This window comes from Salvelinus namaycush, chromosome 30 (assembly GCF_016432855.1).
Source record: "Salvelinus namaycush isolate Seneca chromosome 30, SaNama_1.0, whole genome shotgun sequence".
NCBI lineage: Eukaryota > Metazoa > Chordata > Actinopteri > Salmoniformes > Salmonidae > Salvelinus > Salvelinus namaycush.
The window spans coordinates 13,993,991-14,012,894 of NC_052336.1; the positions used below are offsets into that span (position 1 = coordinate 13,993,991).

The 18,904-nt window shown below is 43.2% G+C and overlaps 2 protein-coding genes across 2 annotated transcripts in view; one reads left to right on the forward strand and one right to left on the reverse strand.

Annotated features, from left to right (window-relative positions):
* Positions 1 to 1,687, reverse strand: part of LOC120025266 (AP-1 complex subunit gamma-1) — a 34,115-nt gene extending 32,428 nt beyond the window's left edge. Inside the window, exon 1 of the mRNA XM_038969762.1 lies at positions 1,571 to 1,687. The gene's annotated coding sequence lies outside the window, so the exon portion shown is untranslated. The remainder of the gene's footprint in view (positions 1 to 1,570) is intronic.
* Positions 1,455 to 15,619, forward strand: LOC120025268 (zinc finger protein 821). The gene is made up of 6 exons (XM_038969763.1): positions 1,455 to 1,851; positions 11,733 to 11,852; positions 11,974 to 12,077; positions 12,832 to 12,930; positions 13,484 to 13,650; positions 13,823 to 15,619. The coding sequence occupies exons 2-6, from the start codon at positions 11,780 to 11,782 to the stop codon at positions 14,736 to 14,738; spliced, it is 1,359 nt and encodes a 452-aa protein (XP_038825691.1). The 5' UTR covers positions 1,455 to 1,851; positions 11,733 to 11,779; the 3' UTR covers positions 14,739 to 15,619.
* The last annotated feature ends 3,285 nt before the right edge of the window (positions 15,620 to 18,904 follow it).

Sequence of the window (18,904 nt, forward strand, 5' to 3'; positions counted from 1 at the left end):
AGTATTGGCCTACCAATATATGTGTGTACTGTAGACAGAAAGCTTTCATTGAATAGGCTGAAAATGCAGGTAGAAACATGGGCACTTGTCAGCTGGTTTAATGCAAATACAAAGAACATGCAATGAAAAAAAGCAAGCCGATTTGAGTATATGACACTGATGTTGAAAAAAGGGAAATAGGAAATCACAATTCAAAAGGAGAAAAATATTTTAAGAACTTGCAGCAAGCTCAAATAAACAACCCAATGGCTGTAATGGCACATACATAGCCTAATAATCACAAGTGAAGCAGGTGGCATAATAACCCTTTTTTTATACAAGTCAATTAAATCTGGGGTATGGCACAACTGAAAAAATTAAAGCGGTTAGCTACAAGAACCTAAGAATTGACAATTGTCGAGGTGTGTAAACATCTGACATAATAGCATATTAACATTCAATGTAACTTCCCCACACAACCAGTATGTGAGTATTGTAGCTAACGTTAGCTAGTTAACGTTAAGTGGCAACAATACCATAGTAGCTAGCTAGCTTAAGTAACGTTAGTAACCTTGACTTCATTGCAACCACGTAGAAACAGCATAAGCTAACGTTACAATAGTTAACTTACACCCAAGCTAAGTAACGTTATAACACACACATATTCTTTGAAGCGTGGGTATACGTTACAGTTCAACTTGGTATTGCGCTAGCTAAGTTAGCTAGCTACTTAGCTAACATAATTGGCTAGCTAAAGTAGTTAACTAGGTAACTTACACGTCGGTACCAATGGTCGGTATATAGCTACATTCCGCATACCAAGTAGCTGGCTAACTAGTAACGCGTTAGCAGGGTATGGTGGCTAGCTTGCTACGGTAGATCACATGCCCACGGAAAGGGAGTTAAATTGCTAGTCATCTCTTGAACACAATACTATACGAACATTTAACCACACCTGTTAAATATATTATTCATTGTCACGTTACCACTAGTTAGCATTGGCACTAACAAGCTAGCAATCTAACGTCAGAGGCCATTTCAGGGCGAGCATGGCACAATTACAGCTTTCTAATTTCTCAGACCTAAAGTAAACCCTTTTAGCAAGTGGACATACAGAGCATAGCTAGATAGCTAGCTACGCAATCACGAAGAGGCCTTCATCACATTGACTTAGTTAGCTAATCCTACTAGCTAGCTAACTTGCTAACTAACAACTAGATAACGTTAGCTACCTTGCCCTACATACCTACCGGTACATCTCGTTTCAGTAACACAGCAAATAACCAAATGCAATGTTGACATACATTGAAGGCGTGTGAGCAAGTAAAAGTTCAGTATAAAAACAGATTCCTTAGGTTAAAGATCGCACAAGTACATATCAGGTAAGCATACCAGCTAGCCGACACCAGGCTAACGCTTCTCTGACAGAAAACCCCGGTACACTGGCTGGTTAGCGCAGCCTCACTTCCGATTATGTAGCGCCAACATGGATTATTGTCACCGCGGTTTAAGACAGTCGTGCTGATATTTCAGCAATTATCAAAATAAACAACTCTGTTTAACTGACATATTTGTATAAAGTTATACTCACTAGCCGTATTGATACCAGAAAATAGCTGGAATCTTCTCTATTTGCGACGGAGGGAGGAACAGACCAGACATTCAAAATGGTGGCTCTCCTAGCCTCAGCACTTCTACCGCAGGCGGAGGGTTACACCGAAAAAAACAAAACTTCAATGGAATGGAATGAGAAAGGAACGAAGACCTCAAACAGACGAGCGCGCAAATTATTTGCATAACTCTCAATTAGCTAGCAAATCCACCAGCTTCGACACTGCTATGTGATATTTGAGTGAGTAACGTGGGTTGCTGGTATGTATGTAAGCATTTTGGTTATACGAACATGTTTATTTTACCACTGCAATAATGCTATAGCTACTAGTAGCTAGCTAAATAAACCATTAACTAGCATATGCCTGCCTTTCTAGCTGCACTTGTGAGACGTTTAGAGATATTAATGCACGCTTCGAGTATTGGTATTATAGCACGCCACAGTCTGATTATGTTGATTGGCTGGTGTTCTACCTAGCTAGGTAGCTATTTGTTGTATCTTATGTTGTTGTATTTAGATGTGTCCGAAATGTGCGGATGAGTAATATTGTCTATCAACGTCGTGCTGCGGTCTGCACGCCTCACCTCGTGGCAGTCAGTGATGACGTCAACATGTAATGTTATGACATTTGTAATTTTGTGAGGTTTGTGGGCTCCATCTAGTGTACTTTACAGACAATTCCGCACTAAGTTCAATCAGGACATGGGTTCATCGTAGCTTCTTTTCTTTTTTTCCTTCTTTTTTTAATGAAGTATACATTTCTTTCTGCCATCTGAAAATATACTGTACATAGATTGAATAGGAACAACTGGAAGGGTGTTTGAACCAGAGTCACCAGGTTTCGGACTAACAAGCACACTACTACATGTACCATAGAGGTCCAGACCTCTTGGCAGAAGCAATCGTACACTCCCATACTTGGAGGCACTATATTCTCCAGAAAAGTATCCCATGCACAAACCATAATGTGAACAGGGGAAAACTTCCATCAAAGGCCATAAAAACCATGGGTTTCCCACTGCTGGTACCCGTAGTGTAGGTGCCCTAACCCAACACCTAGCAACCTCATCAAAAGAGTTTAGGATCTCTTGGCCTAATGGCAAGGTCCCAGGTACCACTCCGACTTCGCTACACTGGTGTCAGAAATGGGATGTCCCCGATTGCGCCTGTGCCCCAAGGGTGCAGGCACGGGGAACTAGAGAAGTGCAAGCCAGACTATTCGAAGGAAGGTTGTAGGGTGTAGCGACCTTAAGATTCTGATCTCTTAGTGTAACAGCTAAGGTGTTTGACAGTCGCAAACCACCCAGCTGCAAGCCCGGCCAGTTGGGACTTCCCTTCTCCAAAATCGGAGCAAACAGCTGGAGCAGGTTTTGAACCAGCAATGCTGTGATTATGGGGTGAATCGAGTGCAGTACCACCTGTACCATAAAGGTCTACACCTCTTGGTAGAGGCTGAAGTGCACGACGTGCCACGTAATGTTGGAGATAGCGCAGACTGAATTTTGCAACCCTGTCATTGAATCAGTTGGTGTAAATTGTGTTACTTTTGGGGGGCTTTGTGAATATAGGCCTATTTAAAATTCACAATATTAAAATTGTCAGTATGTTTTAAAATCACCTAACATGCAGCCTAAAATCCTTTAAAAATGTAATATTCAAATATTATGATATACGAAATGAGGAGAGAAAGAAGTAGGCTCAATGTATTATTGTATCCATTGTTGGCAGTTGACAGTAGTTCACTGCTCCTATGTCATCACAGGTTATCTACCCTCAAATGTTTTGAACATCCCACAATGCGGTGCGCATTTTGTGAACATAGATATCAGCTGTGCCTGTGGGATGAAAATCAAGACCATACCAAGGTTAGGGAGGCAGTCCGAGATTGTTTGCTAAGATGGATGACGATTGTGGCACATTTTGGGAGCATGGAGAGGCCGGAGATAGCCAGACTACTAAATTGGGCTAAGGAACAGAAGATGGGTATTGGAAAAAGGCCATCAGTGCGTGTTCTGCAAGCAGTACTGCGGCATGAGCGTGGTGAACGGATAGACAGACTGATTTGAATTTGTGCTTCAGTAAGGTTGACTTCTTAGCATTCATTGCCATGGTTATAAATTGTACTGCATAAATGGAATGTAAATCACAGAAAGTAGATGTTGTGGTGGCAGTACTTGGGTGTATAATGTTTTACTGTGGAAGAGATACAAGGTGTGTTGAACGAGAGTCCGGTCCTCCCAGGCCGTTGGCCTGGTGTAGCATCAGTTAGGGTCAAAGTAGTGGAATGGGGTGGTGATTTAAAATAAAATAAAAATGAAATGGGTGTAGGGTTAGTTGGTGGTTAATTTTTATTCATTTCCCCCCCTTTTTTTGTATCACAAAAATGTACATGATCGACCACACACTACCGCACAGTAGATGGCGGCATGCGCAAACAAAATGTGCGAACTTCATTATAACCGAAGAAGAAGAAGCTGTGCCTATGTATCGCTGCAGTGCATTGGCAAAGCGACAGCAACGCAGGATTGTAGCTGCTCGGGGGTGCTGAGCAAATAATATCTCAGTCCGGGTTGGATAGGACTCTCGCAGTTTCTATAATATGAAAAATATATATAGATCGACTGCTTTAAATTTAAGTGAATCAGATTGTAACCAGGCCATTTGTGCTTTTATTTATTTTTATTTGTTTAGGCTATTTGTTTTGTATTCATTTAAATGACCCCGACTCTCACCAATGGTGTAAGCTGTGTTCATCTCTGCCTGGGTAGACCATTTTGATCATCTGGTATTTGGTATTTATTTTAAATAATTTAAGTGTTATTGTTGTACTCTCAGAAGGGAGTCCCTTTACGGAATACAGCTGGATTGCTTAGGGGAATCTTCAAATCTGTCTGGGCTAGGAGGAGATTCGATTTTTTTCCAACCGGGAGTGGGGGATAATATGTCCAGGCGAAAACAGAACAACCCCTTCAAAGTTAATTGTAGGTATCTCAGATATTGTAAATGACATTTTTACTTGTTGAAAAGTAGTGAGGAGGATCATTTCCATCCCTCTAACTAGACGATTGTTTTCGCCACCGTTGCAATTGTGAACTGCAAGACAATGTGTCAATCACCATCGTTGATACAAGCGCCTGATACAATGTTTTTGTTCAACCTATGTGGCGCGACGGCAATATTTTAATAATTTTGATGATACATTGAATCAACGAGCGTGACACTGACGACTGTCTGTATCTTTGAATCAAACAAATGAGCATGAACCATTATTAGGCTACTAATACTATGATATTTGTATGGAGATGACAACCTCACAATTGCATGCGCAGGTCGTTTTCTCTGAGGGAAACTATTCAGATAGTTATTTCCATGTGTTTACCGGCGCTTATGTTGGTGGTTTTTAAGAAGATTCTTTGTTTGAGACAGCATGAAAACCTGCTGTGGCATGCTGGTCCCTGTTCTCAACTCTTGTTTTGAGAGTATGATATAGCCTACCAATGTCAATGCAAATAATGTTAGTCTTGAGAGTAGGACAGATTTCACCCTTATTGGTCTCAGAATCCATTTAAGATGTTGTCCCTCGTATAGTGTCAGTTTAAACTAGGTACAACATGGTTTTGCTCTGAGTGTACTTTGTTTCTCTGGATAAGCTCTCCACATCTCAGATTCAGATACAGAACCAGTACAGCCAGTGGAGAATAGCAATGTCGGTCATACTACTGGCACTGTCAATGCCTGTGGCCACTAAAACACGTTTTATTTCTCTATTTTAAAGTTTCTGTTCCATGAGTGCTGTTGTCTCTGTCATAGTCACCAGCTTAGGGGAGGGTGTTTTTTAGTGTCCCTGACTACTTTAGCTACTTTGGCTATCTGCAAGCAACATTCTTCCAATTCCAATGGGAGACTATTCCAGAGCTGGTATAGGCTAGGTACCACAGGTTTGGTAGCTGTGTAGTTGCCTGACAAAAATTTCTACTGATGGTAATGATGATGTCCTTTTCCTATGCATGCTAGAAGGTCAAACTGAGAGCATGATGTATTGGCCTGCTGATCCTTCATAGTGTAGGCTACTGGATGCCTGAGGACGCATAAGTCCACACAAGGGGCTCGAACTCAACGATACAGTGAGATGACCATGTAGCCTTTATGGTCCTTTTCAAAATAAAATGTTATTGGTTACATACATGGTTAGCAGATGTTAATGCGAGTGTAGCGAAATGCTTGTGCTTCTAGTTCCGACAATGCAGTAATATCTAACAAGTAATCAAACAAATTCACAACTACCTTATACGCACAAATGTAAAGGGATGCATACGAATATGTAAATATAAATATATGGATGAGCGATGGCTGCGCGGCATAGGCAAGATACAGTAGATGGTATAGAATAAAGTATATACATATGAGTAATGTAGGATAACATTATTCAAGTTGTGTTATTTAAAGTGACCAGTGATCCATTTATTAAAGTGGCCAGAGATTTGAGTCTGTATGTTGGCAGCAGCCTCTGTTAGTGGTGGCTGTTTAACAGTCTGATGGTCTTGAGATAGACTCAAAAACATTTTCTATCGGTCCCAGCTTTGATGCACCTGTACTAATACGTGACCTTGCCTTCTGGATGATAGCAGGGTGAACCGGCAGTGGCTCAGGTGGTTGTTTTCCTTGATGATCTTTTTGGCCTTCCTGTGACATCGGGTGCTGTAGGTAGGTAGGCGAGTCTAGTTTGTTTTAAATATGGTGTTGAAATACGTATTGCTCTAATGGCCTCAATAATTCTTATGTGCTAATAACATCATCTGGCATGGGAAACAGTAACACAGTAAGGATGCATTGTGTTTCTAGACTTATTGGTCCATAGAAGTCTGTTGTTCAAACACAGTATAGTAAAACACCCATTATCAATCCTAAGGTGTTTTTGGGGGGGCTTCTACAGTGATGTCTACAAGCTTCACGTACTACTTCTGACTGATAGTTATGAAATAACAACTGTCTTTTTTATTACCCTCAGAATGAACCAGACCTTCGCACTTTCCTATGACCACATACAGTTGGTCCAAGACAAATTCACACACACACACACACCACATAGTTTATAAAATGATAATCGGCCATTTTCTTAACCCACCATCGAATTAAACATTATTATAATCCTTAAAAGTGGTGTGTGTGTGTGGTGAACTGATGTGAAATGTCCCTCGATGTAGAGCACAGACATTACCAGCATGGGAAAACTAATCAGCTAGCCTGTCTGAGCCAATCATGGCTGGGGTAGAGGGAAAGCATAGCAGGGGAAACCGCAGCTCTGTTAGAAGTCTCATTAGCCCTGAAAGGGTTGGTGATTATAAACAGGTCTGTTTTGATAGCATGCGTTCAGGTTGTATCAGAATAGTCTTCATTGTGGATCTATAATGTATCATCTTCACAACACACATACTTGAGGAAGCCATACAGATGGGTCATTTTCTGTTGATTTGTCTGAGTGGAGTTGGGATCATTTCAGACACTTCACTGGGGAGTAGGGCTCCACAGAGTGGGAGGGATTCTGGAGAAAAAGGGATCACCTTAATTAAATACCAGGCTGTCAATTAGGCGAAGTGAGAAATGATCTGGGAGTCTGGGATTAGCTGATGTCTGTGTTTCACCATTCCCATGGTCCTGAACACCACAGTGCCTGTACACAGATGGAAGGCAGGGGCCCCAGCACTTCCTGGAGACTCAGACAGTATTGTGTGACTGTGTGTGTTGGAGCAGAGGGTGGGTAAAAAAGAGGGGAGCTTGAATTCAACAGGAGCCCCATTGCTTAGTGTTTGAGTAGAGTTTTGGCATTCTCTCTTTTGTCTGTTTTGTTTTGTCCCCCCTTCCTCCTCCTCTCTCCCTCTGTGTCTGTTGGCTGATGAGTTTGTCTTTGTCTGGATTCAGTCAGACACTGCGTCACCTCCTGCCTACAGACACGCAGACTCAGAGATAACATCAGAGTGGCAGAGACATGGGGAGGGAGGGCGGGAGGGAGAAGAGACAGATGTACAGACAGACCCTAGCAGTGGGGGTGGGGTAGCTCTCACACATCAATCATTGGCTGTGTGCTGTGGAGCCAGTCTGTAGCAGTTCATAGTTCAACAATCAGACCCACTCTACCAATGCTAATGAGTGCCTGGATCACTATGGCAAATGTTCCCAAACTATTTTCACATTCTATACTCTGCTAAAAAGTTAATGCAGGAATGACAGCCCTGTGAAGATTAGAGGGGAGTTTAAAAAAAATGATACTTGAAGATTATTCCTCAACCCTCTCGCACACAGACCATGCTCCTCAGTGGTATGTTACTCCAGGATTAGAACAGAGGCTGTAATTACCTCTGCCAGCCTCAGGTAACTGGATGAGAGATGTTCCTTCCATCACTGTGAATGGAAAGACTGGACAGGAAGGGGAGGGGGAATTCATTGCATTCAGAAGCAGAGGGTGATAACTGGAGGGCTATGGAACCTAAACTGTTGCAGTTTAAATATATATTTTTACCTTCGAGATAAATAAAAATGATCAAAATAATCTCCCATTTAATGTATACTGATCCTGTTTTGATACTGATGACAGGAGAGGTCCTCAGGAATGAGTGTACTGTCACTAACAACTGGAGAGGTCCTGTGCTCCCATCACAACCGTGTCAAGCTTGGGTGTAGATCGGAGGGGAAATGGGATACGAATGCAATGAGCAGAGATGCTGTAAAATGCTAAGCGCCATGTGAGGGGTTTAAGCAGACACATATGGGCTCCGTTGGTGATGTATTGGCCTCCCCCTCAGAGCTGCTGGTATGGATATAGAACAGTCAGAGCTGCATATGAGCAGGGAGGACAGAGGGTGAGCCAGGCTGTGCAGTATGTGGGTGGTACTGAGAGCGGGAGAAACACTGCCTTGCAGGCTGCTACTGGAAAGGAGTGCAGGCTGCTTCCCCCTGGGACTGCAGCATGCCTGGATAAGCGTGTGTGTGTTCGTTCTGCTTCTGTGAAAATTGGGGGTCTGGTTGTGTGAATGTGCATGTGTCAACGTGCACTTCTGCGTTGTGTTGATGCAGCATTATATTGGCATGTCAGTGAATTTTAAAGCATCCTTGTCAACTGCATATAGGCTAGGTGAATGATTGTGTTTAAAGGTTTAGGTCTTTCATGTATTCTGTTGTGTTTCTACAACTGTCTTGTACTAGTGTATTATAGCAGCTATGCTGGGTTTATGTGTGTAGCTACGGCTCCTTTAATGCTGGATAGGCTTGCTATTCTAATCTGAAGCACTTTCTTCAGTAGGCTATGTGTGATAGATTGCTTGGATTTTTGTGGCTAGTCAGCACCTACACCAGGTAACTGAAGTACAGACTACACACCAGGCTCTCTGGTGTTTGTTATGCCCTCCATGTTAAATATTACAGGTCTGTGCTCTAGAAATGTCTTCCCCTGACTTCATGATCACGCTCCGCCTTGCACTACTGACCTGTCAATCTTCTGTTCCAGGGCTGTCATTCCTATGCCTAGCACGTTTTACCTCAAGGCTTTGTCTACTAGCTGTATTTTCCTGCATTGTCTTGTAATATATCATATACAATATATTATACACAGCTGACTCGATATCAAATCAATAAAAATATTTTTCTATATCATTGAGGATAGCCTCAATCAAGAATACGATGGAAAGTGACCGCCCATTTTGCCTTGGTTCCTCGATCTTCCGGTTTTTGAATGGGCTTTCAAGGTTATACAGTATAACCAAATTCCCAAACGCTGTCATTTAAGATATACAATTATATTCTTATTTGTGTATTAATTTACTTCTACCCGATGCCTTTTAAGATGTTAATTTGCGTCTGTCGCGTTTTAAGAACATTAAAAAAAGGAAGAAAGTCGACATGTAGTTGTCACACTTTCCCATCGTAACCACTCTTATTTTTGAAACGTTACTATGGGCACAGCCAAACAACGGAAGTGATGGATTCGACTTTCGCTTTACTTCTCTACTGCAGCTCGCCGTTGGCAAATTAGCCAGAGTCAATTATTTGGAGTCATTTTATAGTATACAGTTTAAAAGTCAAGTAAACGAGTATATAAGCTCAAGTTCTCTGTTAGCTAGACCTACTAGGCTAGTTCTGTTGTGATAATAACGTTAGTTGTGTTGTCAGAGTTAAGGGCCAGGCACAAAGCCAATAACTATAATGATAAACTATAGGCTACATAACTATAACATGTTGGTGAGCATCCACACTAGAGGAAAGTTCTTATTGTTCTGAAGTCCTACACCTGTCAATCAACTGATCAACGCATCCTACCTGCCTATTAATAAGGTGACTATGCATTCTCTAACGCACAGATACTGGTTCAGACCATTCGGTACTTTCAGGGTCTGTTCATTGTCACAGTGACAACTGCAAATAATACATCAATGTAGGCCTAATGTAAAGCAATATAGTAACTCCTACTGTATTTAAATGTTGCAATTCAACAACAAACACCATATTGCCTGCACATCTATTACAGCATGTCATTGCCTCATTGCTCAAGTGGTTTCCATTTTTCTAATGGTTGTCAATTTCTTTGGGTCTTATTTTTCACTGTGCTCATCTCTCTGTCCTGTGCAACTATTTGCAATGCATCAGTGCAACAGTGTTATCATAATAACCGGCCAAAAGTGATCACACCAATGCACTTTCTCTCCTCAACAATCCACAGGTACTGCAGGATTTTGTTCAAACTAGGCACCCCACCTGACCAACTGAGCTAATTGATCAGTTTAATGATTGCCTAAATTCAACACACCTGATCCTCCAGGTCGATTAAATAATAAACCAGTGTTGTCTACCCCTGCTATAGCCTGTTGTGAATGAGAACAGCTGAAAGAGGCTAGTAATGTGTAGCCGAAGTAAGAAGCTCAATATTTATCAGTCAAAGTGCAAGAAAAGTTTTACTGTTATCAATTGAGTACACAATTATTGTCCATGTTATGTAGGCTAATTTGAATAACCTCTCATGTCCTATTTTGTAAAAAAAAAAACAGCATATTACTACAGCCTAGGCCTGATTTTGCAACCATTTCGATTAGTTTGGGACTATTCTGAACAGTTTAGAAGGTCCAGAAAGGTACATAAGCAGGCCACTCATGTGTTTTGTCAGGATGTAGCCCAGTGTTAAGCTAGGCCTACTATAGGAAAATATGGGCTTCTCCTTTCCAACTCCCTGCCTGTTCTTAATGCTGTAGCCTATTTTACATTCAGCAGGTAAGAGCAAGCAGGTATCTCTCCTCTAATAGGCTAATTTAGTAGGTTAAAGAAAATAAGTGTCCAGCAAGCTTTTGTAGTCTGGCTTTTTCTGGGACTCCACGAGATTGAATACGAAGAGATCCCAGGTGCGTAATTGCACAACAGCCAGGCTTGGGATGTAGATCTCCTAAATTAGAAACATATTCATATTAGCTCATAATTCATAAACTCAATGTTAGGCTTAATACTGCCATGAATATATCCAGTCAATTTACGAAAGGAAAAACAAGTTTATCTGATCAGGAAATCATAGGTAGCCTACACTGTGTTCTCCTGAGGCTGTGCTGAGTGCTCTCCCTCCCAGTCCCCTGGTACCAGCTGGAAAACCTACCCTATTCTTTCAGTTTTTTAGGGACAAGAAATGTATCCTACCGAGGCTACAACACATACACAATGTAATGAAGAATGTTATTGTTTTCAATTGAGTACAAAACTCTAGTCTAGGGTGTAAACTACAGTGAATAGCCTATGTCATTTGAATAACGCTCAAAAGCCTAGCGTTTTTAAATGTTCATTTAGAAATTACTGCATGTAGCCTGCCTGATTGGGCAACCATTTGGATCAGTTCTGGGTTTTTTCTCAGCTGTTAGCCTACAAGGTCCAGGCACATTAGCAGGCCAGTAATATGGTGTATTTTTCAGGATTTATCGGCGAAAAGAAACATGCTAATGCAGGGATTTCTAGTGGCGAGCATATGAATTATGATAAGGAAGTGTATCCGTAGTTTCTGCATTTGGCTTCCGTGTTTTAAGTGTTTAAAATCAGGTGGATTTGCCTAGAGTTAAATTGGGCCACCCCTCCCTCGGATGGTCTTAACATCTCCCTGTGACTCCTCTGTTCACAGGGCCCTTCCACAGCACCGGCTTTGCAGGCCCCCTCCACACTATTAACATGGATGGCAGGGACGATTTCATTGAGGACACCGAATGCCACAGCAACAATTCCCAACAGGACAGCGTTTCAGGTAGGCATTTAGGGCATTTCCCTGACCCTAATGTGACATACTCTCTGTAGGGGGTGTCGTGAGAGAATATGACTAGTTCTGTTGTCTGTCTATATTGATAGGACTGTGTTTGCCTCCATAGAAGACAGTGATAGCGACCTGGACAACCACGACTCATCCTCCAACACCTCAGCTGACGACCACATGACCTCCACCAAGAGAACACACCACAGGGGAGTTAAAGAAGTGAGTGTCACTGTCAGGGTTACCCATGGAGGGGTGTTCTCTCCTCCTAGCACTGTGTAGTCACTGAGTGCGGGCCTGCCTGGTTGCTGATTCACACATGCATTTCCTTCCTGATTTGTGTTCTACAGATCTTAGGGTCATCTGGCCCTCTAGACTTATGTGGAAAGGTTATTGCCCCACCCCGCACTGTCCATTTTCCAGAATTATGTTATTCAATAATCCTACAGAAAGAGATGCAGCACAAGAATACGTCTGAATACATTGCGTTTGTAAATTGTAAACTGGCGATTCACAGAATATCCTCACACTTTCAGACCCCAGAAACCGAAAGCATCTCAGGTTGTGTGGTGTGATTCACACCCATGGCAGAGTCATACAGTGTGTCATAGTGACAGTCAATTAGTCACTGGGGGCCTGAGGGTAATTCTCTCTCACCCTCAACCCACCCAACACCACAACCACACACACACACACAACCTTATGACCTACCATTCAGGATTCCTGCTCCCAGGACCAGCCATAGAGGTACTGTAGAGAGGATGAGCATATCCACCCTTTAGATGTACACATTAAATCCTCTTCTAATATTTGCCCTATATTCTCAGTGTAGGCAGAACCACCATTACATAACCTACTGTATTATTACACAATCATTAGCATACATATTACTGATGAAGCAGATATGTATGGTAGCTCCACATAGCATCCACAGTATCTGAGTGTACAGTAGTACTGATGCCTCTGTGTTTCTCAGGAGAGCGAGGAGGGGGCCGACCTGATGAACAGCTGTGTGTGTCCTCTGTGCACCCTGGAGTTCAGCAGCCCCGAGCAGCTCATCACACACGTCTACCAGGTGAGGACAGTACAGTACCAGACAGCCCACCATGGCACCAAGTATTCAGACGGGGCCAAAGCCTCCTTAGCCTCAGCGGTTGGATTGGCGGGATAATGGGCTAGGGTTAGATTATCACCTTTAAACCTCCTAGGAGCTACTGTCATCACTACACTAAAGAGGCAAGGATACTTATGATCCAGTCATGTGATCAGTCTCTGGGTTATGTGTCAACCTAAGTTTTGGATGTTTCATCCAGTTTTAAGTTGTTATGCCAGTGTCTTGTAACTGAGCCAGAATTAAACGTTTACCAACAACCACTTCCTCCTCCTTCCATTTGTGTACTTTCTCACATGATGGTGGAGTGTTAACCACATATGTTTATGCCACAATTGTAGATATGTGTATTTTTAGATATGCACTGTTGGGGTTTGCCCTCACTTTTTTATGTCGCTTATAAAAGACACTGACAAAGAAAACGATTGTGGTCTACCTAATTAAATGACTATAAATCTCCATCTCTCTCCCTTTTGCTCCCTCTTTCTCTGTCCCCCTGTCTCTCTCTGTGGAGCAGCACACATCGTTGATGGGCAGCAGTAAGAACTACGTGTGCCCAGTGTGTGGGCGCGCGCTCAGCTCGCCAGGCTCCCTGGGGCGCCACCTTCTCATCCACTCTGAGGACCGCCTCTCCAACTGTGCTGTGTGTGGGACACGCTTCACCGACACCAACAACTTCAACAGGTCTGTGCCTCCTCCACCACTACTACCTCATTTCAGCCCTATACCCTAGTTTAGTGCTTCAGCCTTTCACACACACAATGACATGGGTTATCTACAGAGTTAGGCTGTCTGTCTGAGCTATCCTGTAACAGCTGTGTCCTGTAACTACTCACGTCTCTGCCCCCCTACACAGGGAGAAGCTCAGAGAGATCCTGAACACAGGCAGCAGTATGGAATGCAGCAGCGGAGATGAGAACTGTTCCATGTCCCGGTCTCTCTCCGGCAGCCCCATGGGCAACCCCGGTCATGGCCTGGGACACAGCCACGGGCCCGGCCACAACCAAGGACACGGCCCAAACCACAACCCTGGCACAGGCCACATCCCGGGACACAACCACGGCCCGGGATACAACCCCGGCCACAACCAGGGACACAACCATGGCCAAGGTCCCGGACACCTCCCAGGCCACCCACTCCCCTCGCTGCACCACAGCCTCCTCTCTTCGCCCCCCTCCTTCCCTGACACCCTCAGCCCCTCACCAGGCCTACCTCTGCTGCCAGACATCCTGAGCCCCATGCCTGTGCACCCGGCCGGAGTGCTGCTGGTGTGCAACAGCTGTGTGGCCTACCAGCAGCTGGTGGACGCCCAGTCTCCTATGAGGAAGTGGGCCATGCGCAGGAAGAACGAGCCGGTGGAGGCACGCATGCACCGTCTAGAGCGCGAGCGCTCCGCCAAGAAGACCAAGCGGGAGCACGAGTCGCCCGAGGAGCGGGAGCTGCGACGGCTGCGGGACCGTGAAGCCAAGCGGATGCAGAGGCTGCAGGAGACAGAGGAGCAACGGACACGGAGGCTTCTCCGCGACAGGGAGGCCATGCGGATGAAGAGGGCCAACGAGACGCCAGATAAGAGGCAGGCCAGGCTGATCCGTGAGAGAGAGGCCAAGAGACTGAAACGGCGGCTGGAGAAGATTGACCCCTCCCTGAGAGGTCAGATAGAGCATGACCCAGCTGCTATGGCCGCCCTGACGGCAGACATGAGCCTGTTCCAGTTCCCCTGCCCCATGCCTGTCCCCTCTCTGGACAACAGCCTCTTCATGAAGCTGCCCTAGCAGGACCAGATCACTGGGGGCAGCACACTGGACCACTAACAGTTACAATGACTTACTCCACTACGCCTATGGGTTGCCATGGTCACAGATGGAACCATTCCATGCTGGTTGAAATTCCAGCAGCTTCTGTGTCCAAGGACTTGATACCCAAACTCCTGTGTCAACAAATAACATTAATTTATTACAGACTAGCAGGGTCAAGAATGTTTCACTTAATGATATTGATAAAGCATGTTGTCAAGAGATTTGATCTGTTCAGGGGGCTAGCAGACTTTGACTTAGCAGCCCATTGTGTCAGGAGCAGTTACACCCTTCCATCTTTTGCACATGGACCTTTAGTGGTGGGAGTGAGTCACGTAGCCCATAGCTCTTTCCCTCGCCTCTGGTCCCTTCTGCTAGCCCAGTCGCTGGAGTTTACCGGGAGCTACACCTCTCTCTGTCTCACGCTGCCAACGTGGGTCTCTGCTCTGGCTAGCTCATATCCACCCAATCAACTACCTCAGTAAGGGCCGAGGACGAGCCCTCTGGTCTACGTTCTGACTCCAAGCTTCTTTACACGTACACTACAGAAGAGAATGCGGGTTGTTTCCTTCGTTTGAGGATTTGTTTATATCTTTAGGATGTGCTTACTGGGGGAATATTCAACAGGACAGAACATTCAGAAATGTATGGTATAAAACGGGAACGATAGAAAACGGGCCTGTTCTATACATCACAATTCTATCCGCTATGCTCAGAATATTCTGTACTATTTAATGAGCCCTGTTTTGAGCAACATTCTCCTTCATTCCAGCATGTTCTCTTCAACTCAATATACAGTTGAAGTCGGAAGTTTACATAAACTTAGGTTGGAGTCAAACCTATAGTTTTGGCAAGTCTGTTAGGACATCTACTTTGTGCATGACACAATTAATTTTTCAATTTTTTTTTTACAGAAAGATTACTTCACTTGTAATTCACTATCACAATTCCAGTGGGTCAGAAGTTTACATGCACTAAGTTGACTGTGCCTTTAAACAGCTTTGAAAATTCCAGAAAATTGTCATGGCTTTAGAAGCTTCTGATAGGCTAATTGACATAATTTGAATCAATTGGAGGTGTACCTGTGGATGTGTTTCAAGGCCTACCTTCAAACTCAGTGCCTCTTTGCTTGACATCATGGGAAAATCAAAAGAAATCAGCCAAGACTTCAGAAAAAAAAATTGGAGACCTCCACAAGTCTGGTTCATCCTTGGGAGCAATTTCCAAACGCCGGAAGGTACCATGTTCATCTGTACAAACAATAGTAAGCAAGTTTAAACACCATGGGACCACGCAGCCGTCATACCGCTCAGGAAGGAGACACTTTGTCTCCTAGAGATGAACATACTTTGATTTGCACTTTTCGCACCAATCACAGAACAACAGCAAAGGACCTTGTGAAGATGCTGGAGGAAACAGGTACAAAAGTATCTATATCCACAGTAAAACGATTCCTATATCAACATAACCTGAAAGGCCGCTCGGCAAGGAAGAAACCACTGCTCCAAACCCGCCATAAAAAAGCCAGACTACGGTTTGCAACTGCACATGGGGACAAAGATCGTACTTTTTGGAGAATCTCCTCTGGTCTGATGAAACAAAAATAGAACTGTTTGGCCATAATGACCATTGTTATGTTTGGAGGAAAAAGGGGGAGGCTTGCAAGCCGAAGAACACCATCCCAACCGTGAAGCACAGGGGTGGCAGCATCATGTTGTGGGGGTGCTTTGCTGCAGGAGGGACTGGTGCACTTCACAAAATAGATGGCATCATGAGGCAGGAAAATGGTGTATATATTGAAGCAACATCTCAAGACATCAGTCAAGAAGTTAAAGCTTGGTCGCAAATGGGTCATGACCCTAGGCATACTTCCAAAGTTGTGACAAAATGGCTTAAGGACAACAAAGTCAAGGTATTGGAGTGGCCATCAAAGCCCTGACCTCAATCCTACAGAAAATTTGCAGGCAGAACTGAAAAAGCGTGTGTGAGCAAGTAGGCCTATAAACCTGACTCAGTTACACCAGCTCTGTCAGGAGGAATGGGCCAAAATTCACCCAACTTATTGTGGAAGGCTACCTAAAACATTTGACCCACAATTTAAAGGCAATGCTACCAAATACTAATTGAGTGTATGTAACTTCTGACCCACTGGGAATGTGATGAAAGAAATAAAAGCTGAAATAAATGACTCTACTATTATCCTGACATTTCACATTCTTAAAATAAAGTGTTGATCCTAACTGACCTAAGACAGGGAATTTTTACTAGGACTAAATGTCAGGAATTGTGAAACTGAGTTTAAATGTATTTGGCTAAGGTGTTTGTAAACTTCCGACTTCAACTGTATACTGCCACTACTGTAGGTCTCTTTGCCTTTTATTAGTCACATTGACCCTCCTCAATCTGTTTTTCCCTCGTACCTTCAACACTCCATAACCTTTGCCAAGTAATTGGTAATAATTTCATTTTTACTTTATGCATCTTCGGCTCATCAAACCCCAATCTTTGCTGCTGTTAGTGTTCTGTATATGTTAGTTACCTCTAGGACATTTAGGACTGCTAATTTACTAGCATTTTTCTAAATGCCCCAAATTGTCATATTTCCTTCCTCACCCAGCCAACGTATTTAAAAATGCTCATATGTCAGGGTAAATGCTATATTTTAAATAACTAATCTCTGCATTTTAAGTGATCTCACTTTGCAGAGTTCCACTCTCCAATGAGCATGTTCTACTCATTATTAAACCTGTTGACTCTCGACCAGTTGGGAGAGATCTCTGGTCTTATCTGTTTCATTGACCTCATTCCAATTGATATTTATGCAACATGATGTGAATATATATATTTTGTTTGGTGTGTATATAAGATGCAATTACACATTTTGCCATGTTTGGTTCTGTACTGTATGTATTTGTTTTTTCCTTCTCTTTGGTCATTTGTTCTCAATTTCTTTCCTCAAAGGTAACCTCTGATACGCAATGTTTCTCAACAGAGCTCTGCAGACACATTGACAACATTACATTATTAGTTTTCTGGAGTATTCCTCAAGACAGGAACTAAGACTGGTTCTCAGTTTGAGCCACTACCAGGCTGAAGCCCACAACAGAATAGTATCCCGCTCAACAGGGAAAAGCTATTATATTCTAATTGTCCTTAAGAGTGTAGGAGCGGTTCAAACCTCTATGCAACAGTGCTGTTTATTCCAAGGGAAATTTGACTATTAAAACTATGCAGAGTGCAGGAAAAAACAAATGGACTCAAATGTATAGAATTGTGCAACTCAGTGAGGCCTCTTTGGCCATAGATTCAGCGCCCTGGTCCATTAACTTATTTTCAGCAGGGTCATATCACTATCCTAATTTTAGATACACAGAGAGCAGAGCCATGCTGCAGACAGTGTCGTCACACATGGTCAGTAACTTTGCTACAAAATCTGTATAATTTCTGCCAAGTACTAAACGTATGGACACCTTTTCAATAATGAATACTGGGTATTCTGACTGATTTGAACTGGCAGCTGACATCAGTGTCATCCTCACACAGTGGAATAATGTTATGGAAAATGTGGAGTACGCTCTTCGACATTAAAATACTACAAAGGAAATGGTATTGACAGTTTCCCAGGATCTGTTTGTGCTTTTGAACAGCACTGTTTAAAGCTCTGCCTAGCGTGACAGTCTGGATTAGCACTGCATGTCGTGAAACTGCATTTGTATTCTACTGTTATTCTATGCCTGCCTGTTTTTGTTCAATTTAATCAAGACTGTTCTTTGAACTTTGGCCTTTTTACTAGTCTATCAGGATATTCTCTTGATGTCCATGTTTACAAAGGAAATCCTTTTAAGAAGGCCAAAATCAATGAGGGTAAACAAAAGTGAAAAGGAGAACACTATGCTAGTTCTGTTGTCACAATTCTCAGAATGGTACTTTTACAGCAGCTGTTCTGCTACTGGATTAACAGATGTACAGATCATATTAAAAGCAGGAATAAAATGTGGAAATAAACATTGACACCTGCGCTGTGTAGTAAAGTCAATCTCTCTTCTCTTTCAGTTCACCCTATGCTCTAGTCAGCAAATAAAGCATGCCACTCAAATGGACTGGCTCTCTCCAGGCCACAATGGCCTCTCTATTCATGGCAGACA

Excerpts from the sequence above, each read along its gene's own strand:
- LOC120025268 (XM_038969763.1), top strand. The coding sequence starts at position 11,780 with ATGGATGGCAGGGACGATTTCATTGAGGACACCGAATGCCACAGCAAC. Across the intron at positions 11,853-11,973 it reads CCAACAGGACAGCGTTTCAG|AAGACAGTGATAGCGACCTG; the intron begins GTAGGCATTTAG and ends TTGCCTCCATAG. Across the intron at positions 12,078-12,831 it reads ACCACAGGGGAGTTAAAGAA|GAGAGCGAGGAGGGGGCCGA; the intron begins GTGAGTGTCACT and ends TGTGTTTCTCAG.